This window comes from Mycetomoellerius zeteki, unplaced genomic scaffold (assembly GCF_001594055.1).
Source record: "Mycetomoellerius zeteki isolate Tzet28-1 unplaced genomic scaffold, Tzet1.0 scaffold172, whole genome shotgun sequence".
Taxonomy (NCBI): domain Eukaryota; kingdom Metazoa; phylum Arthropoda; class Insecta; order Hymenoptera; family Formicidae; genus Mycetomoellerius; species Mycetomoellerius zeteki.
In genome coordinates this window covers 3,991-16,466 of record NW_017256675.1, presented here as the reverse complement: position 1 = coordinate 16,466, position 12,476 = coordinate 3,991, and the positions used below count along the sequence as shown (strand labels likewise).

The window sequence follows — 12,476 nt, the reverse complement described above, 5'->3', positions numbered from 1 at the left end:
AATTACTATTTTAAGATTTTTTGCTGCTGATTATAAATATGAATTCAGATTTACAAAATTCAAAATGGCGGATCCAATATGGCGGACAATTTTTTTAAAATTCATTGGATCTACTTGAAACTTGTTACTCGGGGGTTTTTGGGGTCGCTGATTACGAATTTGAAGTCAATTTTAATAAATTACAAATGACGGATCCAATACATCCAATACAGGCAAAAAGTAATAAATAATCCATTAAAGAAAAAGTCAAGATGTAATAATCCAATCAACAAGGGTGACATGTAATAATTCAACCAACAAAAACTAAATGTAATAATCCAACCATTAAAGCCGAGATGTAGTTGTCCAACCAATAAAGAAAAGAGGCAGTTATCCAACCAATGAAGGCAAGATGTAAGAATCCAACCACTAAACGCAAGATCTTATACATAGTCTTTAGTTTTCTGTTTGTATTGGTTGCGGCTTTTCTTTAGGTATAGTAATAGAGACGTCGCAGATACCAGGATTAGGCGTACTTATTTCATGGTATTGTCCATATCCAAGATACCAAATAATAGTCATGATGTGACTACAGCATCCTACTGTTCTAGCACCACTCTCACAGGTACAAAAATATTCTTTTATTGAATTTCGACCTGTTAAGGCTTTGTCAAAAAGAACAAAGATGTGGTGGTGCTTTCCACCTCGGTATCGCGATTTCATGTCGGCTTTTATTAAGATAGGATCTTGGATTGTTATGTTAAAATCGGTGTATCTAATAGCAGCTGTTCTGTGCCTTGCATCTGGTTGAAACTTCGAAACCAGAAATATTCCTTCATTCTGGTGTTCTGCATAGTAGGAAATTGCGTTTTGAATTTGATAAGGTCCTAGACTTATACTATACAAATCTTCAAGTGTTAGATGTGGGAAGCAAAGCTGTTGTTCGAATTCAAATGTTGAATTGATATATTTTGTTATTGGACATGGTCAACTTTAACCCCCTCTATTTCCTGAACGGGCTGTATGCTCATCTTGAAATTTTGCAAGAGTTATTGGGTCATTATATGTAACTATTTGGCATAATAAAAGTTTCAAAAATCGAGGTACCGAAAACGGGCATTTTTTGCGGAGGCTCTTTGATTTAATAAAGAAAATATGATGTATTATTCGAAATACATCTAACTTTGACCGATCAAGGCGTTCTCTATTGTAATTTATGTATTCATTAACACGATCATTCTTAAGTCTTAATTATATAAATATTTTATACATATTCTTTACTTGTATTATTAAGTATTTTCACAGTATTTACTATAACATTTACAATAAATATTTCATAATATCTGTAATAAATGTTTATGATCTGTGCAATCTAAGATTATCAAAATATTTCCAAAATATTTAAAATAAGTTTTATAAATATTTATAAATATTTCGTAAATATTTTATAAATGTTGTGTGCTGTCTGAGGCTTTTAATTTTATGTCCTACATACATTTACTTGTTGTTTTTTAAACACGTCAATAACAATCACGCAATCGTTATTTCAGTAACTCTTTCTATCAAGAATTTTGGCAGCTTGTTTAACAACACAGTATTTGTTCTCTTTTAAGCGATAATGTCTTAAAGATTAAGGGAATTTTAATATTTATTTGTAAGCATTTTTCATCAAATAAAAATGTTGAAGTAAGATCTTGTAATTATTTCAATGCCTATATATCCTAATAGATGCAGTCCACTTAGCATTATAAATACTTTGAAATATTTGATTAACCAATCAGAAGAAAAAATTTTACTAATTGACCAATCAAAGCGAAGGCTTCAAAGCATTTATAGCATTCAATGAATCGTAGCCAAAATCGTAGTATTTTCGAAAAATCATTACGCAATATGATATAACATCATTGATATTATATTAATATTAAATATTTAGAATAAAAAAAAAATATAAAATATATTTAGTAAACTGGAACAATTTTTCATTCATGTCAATTATTTTTTTATAAATAAAAGCAAGAGTATGCATTTAGCTATGCCACTTTAAAGTAAAGTTTTATTTCTTTATATTCTGCTAATAATACAGTGACGTTTTTTGTGACGTTTAAGAAAATAAGAAAAATGCGATGCTTACATGTTGAACATTAGTATCACTATTGATATAGTTTGAAATGAATCAGACAAGAAAACAAGAGAATCAACGCATAAATGTCAATGCGCAAATAATAATATCAAAATAATAATTGCGATATAATAATCAATTTAATCGCGTTAAACATTTCAGTCCAAATTAAGCTTTAAAAAAAAAACAAATCGAAGAGTCAGACTAAATTAATTAATAGAGAGCATCTCCGAGCTGTCGAAATAATTGTGATGCACGTAGTGGTGAATGCACGTGACAATGTTTACTTCGAAAATTGGTCTTCTTGCGTGAGAGAAGCGGGTGTCACGAGATTATAAAGTGATTGTCGGATGCAAACAGAAGACCGGATGTAAACAAACGTGGTCGTATCGTAACGAGATCGTCTCTCATCGTCTCTCAACTAGGTACCGAGAACCTGTTGACGTTGTTGACTCTTTACCCTCCATCCTCCTATTTGCTCGGTGTCGTTGCACCGTGGGATACCTGGGGGGTATCGCGAATGCGTCACGCGACTACCTCTGGTTGGCCCGCCAATGTCGTACGATCTTATTTACGATTTTACGAAGCGAGCTCGCCAACTCAAGCCAACTCACTGAGACATCACATGTTGCTTTCACGTGTGATATAAGAATCGAGACGGTGCAGGCCGCATTTAGTTTAACATCAAGCGAAGGCGGAGACGTTACACGGCCGATACGATTATAGCGCTGATATATATTATATCTATATATATACATATATATTTGTTTTTCTTTTTCTGTTATCGCAAAAATTGATTTGATTGAATCTGTTAGTTTCCTTGAGCATCGACAATCAAACGATTCAATTCTGTAATCGAATTGTAATTTCAACTATTTTGAGCTTCTACTGAACATTCACGAAGAGAAATGTGGAAAAACAACGTTAAATGAATTGATGTACCTCGTGGCATTTGATTTAAACATCTCTGAGGAAGAGGAGAGAGAGTGTGTGTGGTGTGAATCGATATAAGTATCTGCAGTCTTCACAATGGCTTTTAATAGACACGCGAAGCACTGCCAAAAGTGTGTTCTGTTGACTAGGTGAGTGAGATAGGTGTTAACTAATATTAATAGAATTAACTAAGTGTGTACACGTTTGCACGTGCTTTGATTTACAACGAATAATAGATTTGTTAGAAATTTATTTTATTCTCCTGTTGTTAAAAACTTAATCCTATTTAAATGATTATGAAACGACTCCGACCAAGTTCTGCGATTAATTTATTAAATAAACATGGATAGAAATAATAAAAATAATATTAATTTTAATTTGATAGCATGGAAAAAATTCAGGTAGGGACAACAAATTATAGATAACTCGAAATTTTATTGTAAATTTTGCTGGTTGATTTATAACCAACGTCTATTAATTTTAATCTTTAATTATATTATACTTTTTGTTTTTTCTAATTCTTAGAATTAGAAAAATAAATTAAAAATAAATTTAATCGAGATGAAAGTTAATCTACTTTTGTAGAAACAATGGACATTTATCAATTAATAATGCCCATTTTTAACAATTAATGTAGATTAACTTTAATCTTGGTTTAACTTATTGTTTATCTTTTGTATATATCTATTGTTTATCTTGATAATCCTAAAAATTATAAAAAGATAAAGAGTAAATTGAACTAAGGTTAAATAACTTAATCTGATGGAACTGGCCGGGTATAAATTATATATCAAATTGCTTGAAGTTGGCCTAAATTATTAATTTAAGTCGCATGCGTCATCCGCCAGTCGTAATTGCATCATTTCGCTCAGCGAAATTATACGGAAATGCGTCATCACCTTAAATACCAGATCGATCTTTTTGAGTTGAACTTTTTGCACAGTGTATCTTCTCTTTTTCTCTCTATGGCAAAGTAAAAAAAATAAAAAGATGAATCGTACAAGAGAAATTTATTAGCTAAAAAGAAACAGATTTACTATTGTTACAAGTCATTTGCGTTTACACAACAAATGCAAAAACAAGTCGTTTGCATTATGCATGTGCTGTGCAGTAACTGGCTACGTTTATACCGTGCGCTTATAGTCCGCGACCTATACGATAGGTGTCTTTGTTTAATATACAGGATAAACAAGGACGTCTATTGTATAGGCCGCGGTCTAAATGCACGGTGTAAACGTAGCCACTATCTTTGACGTTTTCACGGGTCAGGTTAGGTCGAAAGAAGAACAGACGTTCGATATCTCGTATGACCAGCTGATTTTGATAGGTGTAGAAAACGTGTCAGCGTCATCAGCGACCGAATTTTGTTTTCGTTTATTTATATTTTCGTGACATTTAGAATCCGAATCAGCCAATACTCAGAATCTCATAAAAAATATATATATGCATAATAATTATGATCGCAAAATGAAAGGCGACGAGAAACGTGCGTGTTATCTGAACGTTCTCGAATAATAAGGTTATTTTCGATTTTAGTGCTCCTTATATATATATATATATATATATAGGTCAGTATACATAGTTTTATTTTTATTTTAAAACCAGTTTAAGTTGAAATCGCTCTAAAATTAATTCTATAATTTGCAACAGTTGGTATGTCCATGTTTTGTAGATACAGAAAGGCAAAGGATGTTTTCCAGTAAGAGACACAGTGTAACACAACGAATTATTTCTTGTTTAGTTTGGCAAATAACACTATAGATCTGTTTTCTATAACTGAACTAGTGTATGCGTTTGGAACTTATAGGTACATGTTTAATATTTGATTAAAGTAAGAAAGTTCTAGTGCAATCTAGTGTAAGAATAAAAAAAAGACTCTAGCTGGAAAACTGCCAAAATCAGTATATATGCAATTCAAGTCATTCTTAGGAATTATACTTGTTAGAAATATAAAAAGAGTTTTTTATTTGTAGACAACTTACGGATAGTGCAACTGGCAAGGATGCTGGTGGAAATGTAACGAGTATCGCTGATAGATTTCTACGCTCTATGAATGATCTAAAGAAAGCCAAAATGTCCATGCAGAATCAGTGGAAGCTTCTATCGCAATTGAAAGATTACTTGAACAAGGTCAACTATGACAAGAATCAACAGATTATTGTCTCCAAAGATTGGCTAGATAACCTGCAGAAATTAACTTATTCGCAGCTTGAGACGATACGAAAATTGTCATCAGGATCTATCAGTACTGCTACAAGCAAGACCTCGAATACAAAACATAAAGACAGCAATGATTTAGATAAGTTAATGTCCGAACAAACAGAATCACTCGCTGATCCTGATCCAACAACTGTGCAAGAAAAAAAACAACAGGTAATTATTTATAAACTAAGGCTGCGTTCCGTTGCACGCATAATATACATAATATATCATTTTATCCTTGTTTAACACTCTGCGAACAACAAGGCTAAAATAATATCTCATGTGCATTATGTCTACAACGGAACATAGTCTAAATGAGGCAATATTTATGTGCTTTTAGTACAAAAGTAATTTCTTTGTAGCAAATCCGTGAGCAAGGTACGTCCGACAATAAAGTAGAATCAAAAGATGGCATGACAATGCCGCAAATTCTTTCTACGTTGCTTCTCAAGTTATCTCCTAAAGTTACGCAAAGCGCCGTCGTCATACCAAAGTGGAAAGTGAACATCCACAGCAATATTCCGAAGCACAGCATCGTCTCTCGCACGCGTCACGTGTTGAACAGCATCACATCGGCCGAGTCAAATGCTTCGAAGTTGCGCAGATTAGAGGAGTTATTGTTGCATGTCGATCAGTATCCAGAAGCAAGGCATTACGCGATCAAAGAGGGAGCGATTCGAATTTTATTACAGACTCGTCAGAAGGCGAAAGATGAACAGATTAAAGGTATAAAAAAAATATAAATTTTAAATGATGATATGTCACCTGTTTTATCAGTATACTTTCAACAGCCGCGTTCAACAGAACAACAAATTCATCTAAGGCTGCATTCCACTTAACGCTTCCAACGCTCGCGAGTATCGTTTGTCCTTTTAACATTTGATAAACGACAAAGATGAAATGATTCCACGAACATTGTGAGCATTAAGTAGAACAGAGCCTAAAACTATAACAGAAGATGACATATTAATTAAATCATCATCGTTCAAAATTTACATTTTTCTTTCCTTTGTACTGATTGGATTATACTTTTAGAAGAATAGCGGAGAAAATTTTTAACAGTTGCAAAATAAACATTCTATTGAACGCAGATAATGTGTTTCTTGCAGCGTCTATTAGAGAAGCACTCGCTGTAATGGGTTACATCGATCCTTTGCCTGGTCGGGGTATTAGAATCCTATCGATTGATGGCGGCGGCATTCGTGGAGTATTGGTTATAGAGATGCTGAAGAAATTGGAAGAACTCACGGGAAAGAAAACGTATGAAATGTTCGATTACATATGCGGCGTGAGCACAGGAGCTATTCTCGCTGCTGTGTTAGGTAATTGCTCGATGTATGAGTCTAGAAACATTCATTGTTATAATAATTATTAATAATAATTATTAATAATTATTATAAGATAACATTAGAAAGGGTTAAACTAACTTTTTGTTTGTAACATGTGTGCGTCTCTAAATTAATTTATCATCTACATGCAGTATTGCCAAAGGACATTTTGGAAGGTAAACTTTTAAGTGTATTTACAGCATATTCTGCACGCGCTTTATTCCGTCAATAAAAGGAATGTCTCTCAATGTTTCTGTTTACCGCAAACTTATCGTTCACTCATTATTGCAGGAGGACACAAGAGAAAGTCATTGGATGAAGTTTCAGCATTATATAAGGAACTGAGTACCAAAGTGTTTACACAGAGTGCTATAAAAGGCACGAGCAGTCTAGTATGGAGTCATGCGTATTACGATACCGCGTTGTGGGAAAAATTATTAACGGAGCATTTAGGTGACAAAATTCTTATCAAAACTACGCGCGATCCAAATGCACCGAAGGTGCGTAGATTTTAATATTTATCGTCAAAAATGAAACTCGAGATAAAATGTATAATGCATGTTTCACAGGCGGGTTAATTTACATGTACAAAGACCTTTAATCGTGTTTGCATTTTTAGTTTGCAGCAATATCCGCCGTAGTAAATCACGAGCGCGTCATGGCTTACGTGTTTAGAAATTACACATTACCGCACAGAGTGGAGAGCCAGTATATGGGGTCCCACAAGTATAAATTGTGGGAAGCCGTAAGAGCGTCAGCTGCTGCACCGAGTTACTTTGAGGAATTTAAAAACGGCGATTACCTTCATCAGGATGGCGGTAAGCGACATTTCGGCGTGAATCATATAAAAGTGGAATACAAATTTTCGCAACGTTATCGAGAATGATTGCAACAATGCTTTAGGTATTTTGGTAAATAACCCGTGCGCCGTGGCGATACACGAAGCCAAACAGCTGTGGCCGAATAATCCAATCCAGTGCGTCGTATCATTTGGAACAGGTCGAATCCCACATTACATCAGTGGAAACGAATCTTTGGAGATAGCTATCTCGAGCTGGAAAGAGAAGTTCTACAAAATTTTGGATAGCGCCACCGATACAGAGGGTAATAATTAATACTAATACAATATAATAAAGGCAGTATATAACTACAATAATTGAACTGCAGAAATTTGGAAACAAATTAGAGAAAGATTATAATTGACAACGATTAAAATTGATCTCAATTTTTTCAGCTGTGCATACGATGCTCAATGACCTGCTACCCGATCACATTTACTTCAGATTTAACCCTTATTTAACGGAAATGTTATCGATGGTTGAAATCCGACCCGACAAGATTAGCCAAATGGAACAAGACGCAAGAATGTACATACGTCGAAATGAAGAGAAATTTCAAAAGGCTGCTACGGCTTTAATGGAGAAGCGACAGATCCAACAAAAAGTTGTAGATTGGATCATATTACAAAGACAATTATCCGGTTTATAAAGAGCGACTCTTCAAATATTGACGTACATTCCATAGCACGATCTGTGTTTGCAATCACGTGGACATCTACTATAGTACAACTTTTTTACATTTCACATACAGTGACTATCAATTAAAACTTTTTCAAATAATACTTTCTTAGTAATGTTTTTTGGATGATACAATAGGAAATAGCAATGCAACAAATATATATTTTTAAATGTCTCGTTATATTTTTAATGTCTCGTTACACTTTTTTTGTTTATATTACTTATATTAGCATATTTTTTTACTTTTAATTTGTTTAAAGTAATTAGCTATTGTGAAATAAGATGTCTACTCTAATAATGACATCTATAATCGAGAAATTATTTTAGATTAATGTAGGTACATCATTATTAGTACAGAGTTTGACTGTGATATATTTTGTAGTGCAAAGATTTAGGATTAATTAGTATAATTCTATACTTTATTGTCATATGTCTACATATATTAACTTGAGACAAGAGTGTAAGATTGTACATTGTAAGTCGACAAAAGTAATATATCTTCATATCAAAATATCATTAATTGATAAATGTGCTAAGTATTTCATATATATTTTTCTTTACTGTAAATGTGTGTGCTTGTATGTAAAATTTTAAATAAAAACATAAGTATGTAAAAAATTAAATAAAAATAAAAATTAATTTAAATAAGAATTGAATTGTATTATTTTAAAGTTTAATTTTATTTCAGAAGCCTTGAGATAAATTCTAATATACATATTATTTTATAAATACATTTTCTTTTAAATATAGATAGTGTGTAGTAATATTTTTCGTAAAATATTTATGTTCTTTATATCCCTTTATTTTTGACAATTATTTTGTATTTTATTTTTTATATTCTATATTATTCTAAATGGTATTATTTTAAAAACTTGTAAGTGTATAGACAGTCCTGTTCAAACTACAAAAGATTGTAAAGGGCATTTGAATTTGGCGCTGGCATCGCTGTATGGTTCATTTCATCGTCACAGCGTCGGCGACCGGGTGACCATTTCGATTCGATCACGTTTCTTTCCGCTTCCGTTTCTGAAAGTTTGTGTATGTATGATTTTTTGTAGATTTTGTAATTTTCATTCCAAATCCATTCAATCTACTAAGGTCGAGAGATACATTTAAAGAATTGTAACGTTTCTAACCTATTATTATATAAAATTACACTTTCTTATGAATATTATACACAAAAGTCTTGAGAGATAATAGTTTGCTTCACAATTCACCTAACCTCAAATAACATGCATGTATAACAGTGCTTGAAGTAATCAAATATTGTTACAGGTAGAAATAAATAAGTCCAGAAGATGGCAAAATCCAAGAATCACACAAATCATAATCAGAGTAAGTATCTTTTATAAATAAATTTGATTTTTGAGGTGAACACCGTAGATTGCACCTTTACCAAATAAATTGTCAGAAAATCTAGTAAATTGGATTTTTAAATGTAGTGTGTATATAATTTTAATGTTTTTTAGATAGTGTTATATATATAAATATAATAAATATATTTAATCTAAAATCTCTTATAAATCAAACATGTAAATTATTGTTGCTGAATTATTAATTTTTGTATTTTTTTCAGACAGAAAGGCGCATAGAAATGGTATTAAAAAGCCTAAGAGATACAGGCATGAAAGCACACTTGGCGTAAGTTTTATCAATATATTCTATTGTATATTACATTCATTTCAATATTTTATTTTCTATAATCTTTAAGAAGTAAAGGAAAAAAATATGTAAAATATTGTGTGGGATGAAATGTCCAGTAAATAATACATTCGACATATATCTTTGATATTTAAAATAATTAAAAATATTTAAAGATTTTAATGATATCCATTCATATTTTATTGATTCTACAAGTACCTTTTATATGCATGTATTTTTATGCACTTTATAGATGGACCTGAAATTCTTGAGAAACCAACGCTTTGCGAAGAAACATAACCTGAAACCAAAGGCTCAGTTAAAGAGGGCAGAGCAACGAAAGGCTCTTCGTGAAGCTAAAAATAAAAAATAAATTTAGTGTAAACTAATGACTCTATTAAAATAAATAAAAAAAAACATTTGTGGTCAAAAGTCAGTTTTTTACCCGTCTCTAGTTTCATAATTTTGATGTGTCTCGATAGATAAAACGTTAATTTTTTGTACAGGAATAAGTGTGGATAAGTGTGATAGGAATAAAACTCCAAACGGACTCGTTATTGTACATTTGGTGTTTCTTTTTTATGAATTACGGCGCTTACACAGCTTGTACCTGTTTGTACAGTTACATGTCAATATGGCTACAAAGCAGGCGCTGGAGGCGTGCGACGTTACAAAAATCGTGAATAATTCGACGAAACCAGAGAGGATTTTGTTGTTTAGCGGCAAAAGGAAATCTGGAAAGGATTACATTACTGATATCTCATACAACAGGTACTACATCGATATTTTTTAATTATTTGTAGATAAGATAATGCAGAATGGCATTACTCAGCAGAAAATATGAAATTAACATACGAAAATGTCAAATAAAATGAAGCTATATTAAAGACACATTTCTATGCTAAATAATTGAAGAACTGATTGTTATTAATCTGATATAGTTAATGTTTTTCTTAAATAATAATATAATTTATTAATATAATTTTTTTCTTGACGTAATATTTGTTTACACGATTTTTAGAATAGGTGCACAAAGGAGTACAATTATACGCTTATCAGGACCTATAAAAACGCATTGGTCAAAATCTCTGGGTCTCGACATCAATCAATTACTAGGACATGGGAAATACAAGGAGAAGTATCGATTGGAAATGACCAAATGGGGTGAGGATATGAGAAGAAAGGACTATGGATACTTTTGTCGCGCTGCTATTGACATGTATAATGGTACTACAAAACTGAAAAATCTTTTATTAAAAATTACAATCAATATTCATTGTTGGTTCTTATATTTAATATCGTTTTAAGTAGTATTAAATATAAATTAATGTATTTAATATCTTTTTATGATATCTTAAGTACAATCTTATGATATCATAAGTCAATCACAAAACTGGATTAGTATCTTAGGATATTATCTATAAGACGATCTTGAAATAAGAACCAACTATAGCTGCATTTGTTTTGGACGCTTATGCTCTTTAAACGTTCATAATCATCATTCTGTCTTTATAGTTCATTAGACGTAAAATAAGAATAGAAATGCTGAAAGCGTTCAAACTGAAAGCAGCCTATGAATACTGATCTATGGCTGTATAGACTCAGTCGCAATGAAAGGAATAAGAAATAATAGATTTGAACCTAATTGAAATCGTTTTTCTTAACAAATAATATTTATCATATTAATCTAATATTGGGCAATGAGAGCATTGATGCAGCGCGGAATTTGGTGCGCGCTGTATCAATGCTCTCATTGTCCGATATTAGATTAATTTAATTTCGAGAGCCCTATTATTATACTAAATATATATATATATAAAATAAAGAAAAATATATATATTCCTTATTTCTTTCATTGTGACGTAAAACTATGTTAATTTCTAGAGATATTAATCTCTATAGTATATATACATATATATTTTTCAGCATGGGACAAGCCAGTGTGGATAATAAGCGACGTCAGAAGAAAAACTGACATCAAATGGTTTATAGAAAACTTCGAGGATGCATGTAGGACTATACGTATAGTTTGCTCCGAGGAAGTTAGGCAGAAACGTGGCTGGGTTTATACACCAGGTAATAACATATACATTATAATATTATAATCGTAATTTTAAGGAACCGCAAAAACTCGATCTTCAAAGTAATTTAATCATTTTAGGCATAGACGATTCAGAAACAGAGTGCGATTTGGATGACGTAAGTAATTGGGACGTCGTGCTAGAGAATAACGATAATAGCGACATAGAAGCTATACTGCAGCAGTTGTTAGGCCTCATCAGCTAGCAAAAATTTCTTTCTATCCTGTCAAATGTGCAATAAACAATGTTTCGCAATTTCTCTTTGTTCTTTTCTTGAAAAAAAGGTGTCATGCATCACGCAATTTAATAATAATTTTTATGCAAGAACATTCTAGTAATATGTATATGAAAAATCTCCATTTGATAGCAGATTTTACGTTTTAATTGTTTTTTATCTGCACGGTTCGCTCTATGCACGTATGTTTCTTTAGAAATTAGATACTTTGGAATTATAAAAATTGTGAAATTATAAAAAATAAAAATTATAAGAAAGAAATAAAGAAGCAACGGAATTCAATAAAATATAATACAAAAACGTGCGCTGTCTTATAAAATGTAATTCGAGAAAGAACATAAAGTGGCATCTTTATTTCTGTTTAATCTATACTGTGTGTGTATGTAGTAGAGTTAAGTAGAAATTATTATCTCACGAAAAGTGTGTATTAAAAATAGATAA

The 12,476-nt window shown here is 31.8% G+C and overlaps 3 protein-coding genes across 7 annotated transcripts; all 3 read left to right on the top strand.

The window, feature by feature from the left end:
* The first annotated feature begins 2,876 nt into the window (after positions 1-2,876).
* LOC108721441 (calcium-independent phospholipase A2-gamma) lies at positions 2,877-8,227 on the top strand. 4 transcript variants are annotated; one of them, XM_018445990.1, is made up of 9 exons: positions 2,877-3,180; positions 5,005-5,404; positions 5,596-5,959; positions 6,343-6,555; positions 6,714-6,737; positions 6,853-7,061; positions 7,181-7,379; positions 7,465-7,665; positions 7,796-8,227. In XM_018445990.1, the coding sequence occupies exons 1-9, from the start codon at positions 3,128-3,130 to the stop codon at positions 8,047-8,049; spliced, it is 1,917 nt and encodes a 638-aa protein (XP_018301492.1). In that variant the 5' UTR covers positions 2,877-3,127; the 3' UTR covers positions 8,050-8,227. The 4 variants fall into 4 exon arrangements, with proteins under 4 accessions (XP_018301492.1, XP_018301493.1, XP_018301494.1 ...); XM_018445992.1 differs by lacking the exon at positions 2,877-3,180 and adding an exon at positions 4,290-4,360; XM_018445994.1 differs by lacking the exon at positions 2,877-3,180 and adding an exon at positions 4,437-4,550.
* Positions 8,228-9,044: 817 nt separating this feature from the next.
* Positions 9,045-10,138, top strand: RpL29 (ribosomal protein L29). Of its 2 annotated transcripts, none has more exons than XM_018445961.1 (4): positions 9,045-9,116; positions 9,354-9,413; positions 9,655-9,719; positions 9,973-10,138. In XM_018445961.1, exons 2-4 carry the CDS (start codon positions 9,377-9,379, stop codon positions 10,090-10,092), a joined length of 222 nt encoding a protein of 73 aa, XP_018301463.1. In that variant the 5' UTR covers positions 9,045-9,116; positions 9,354-9,376; the 3' UTR covers positions 10,093-10,138. The 2 variants fall into 2 exon arrangements, with proteins under 2 accessions (XP_018301463.1, XP_018301465.1); XM_018445963.1 differs by lacking the exon at positions 9,045-9,116 and adding an exon at positions 9,160-9,200.
* A 54-nt stretch (positions 10,139-10,192) lies between these two features.
* Positions 10,193-12,052, top strand: Pmvk (Phosphomevalonate kinase). The gene is made up of 4 exons (XM_018445964.1): positions 10,193-10,490; positions 10,741-10,946; positions 11,646-11,795; positions 11,881-12,052. The coding sequence occupies exons 1-4, from the start codon at positions 10,354-10,356 to the stop codon at positions 12,003-12,005; spliced, it is 618 nt and encodes a 205-aa protein (XP_018301466.1). The 5' UTR covers positions 10,193-10,353; the 3' UTR covers positions 12,006-12,052.
* The last annotated feature ends 424 nt before the right edge of the window (positions 12,053-12,476 follow it).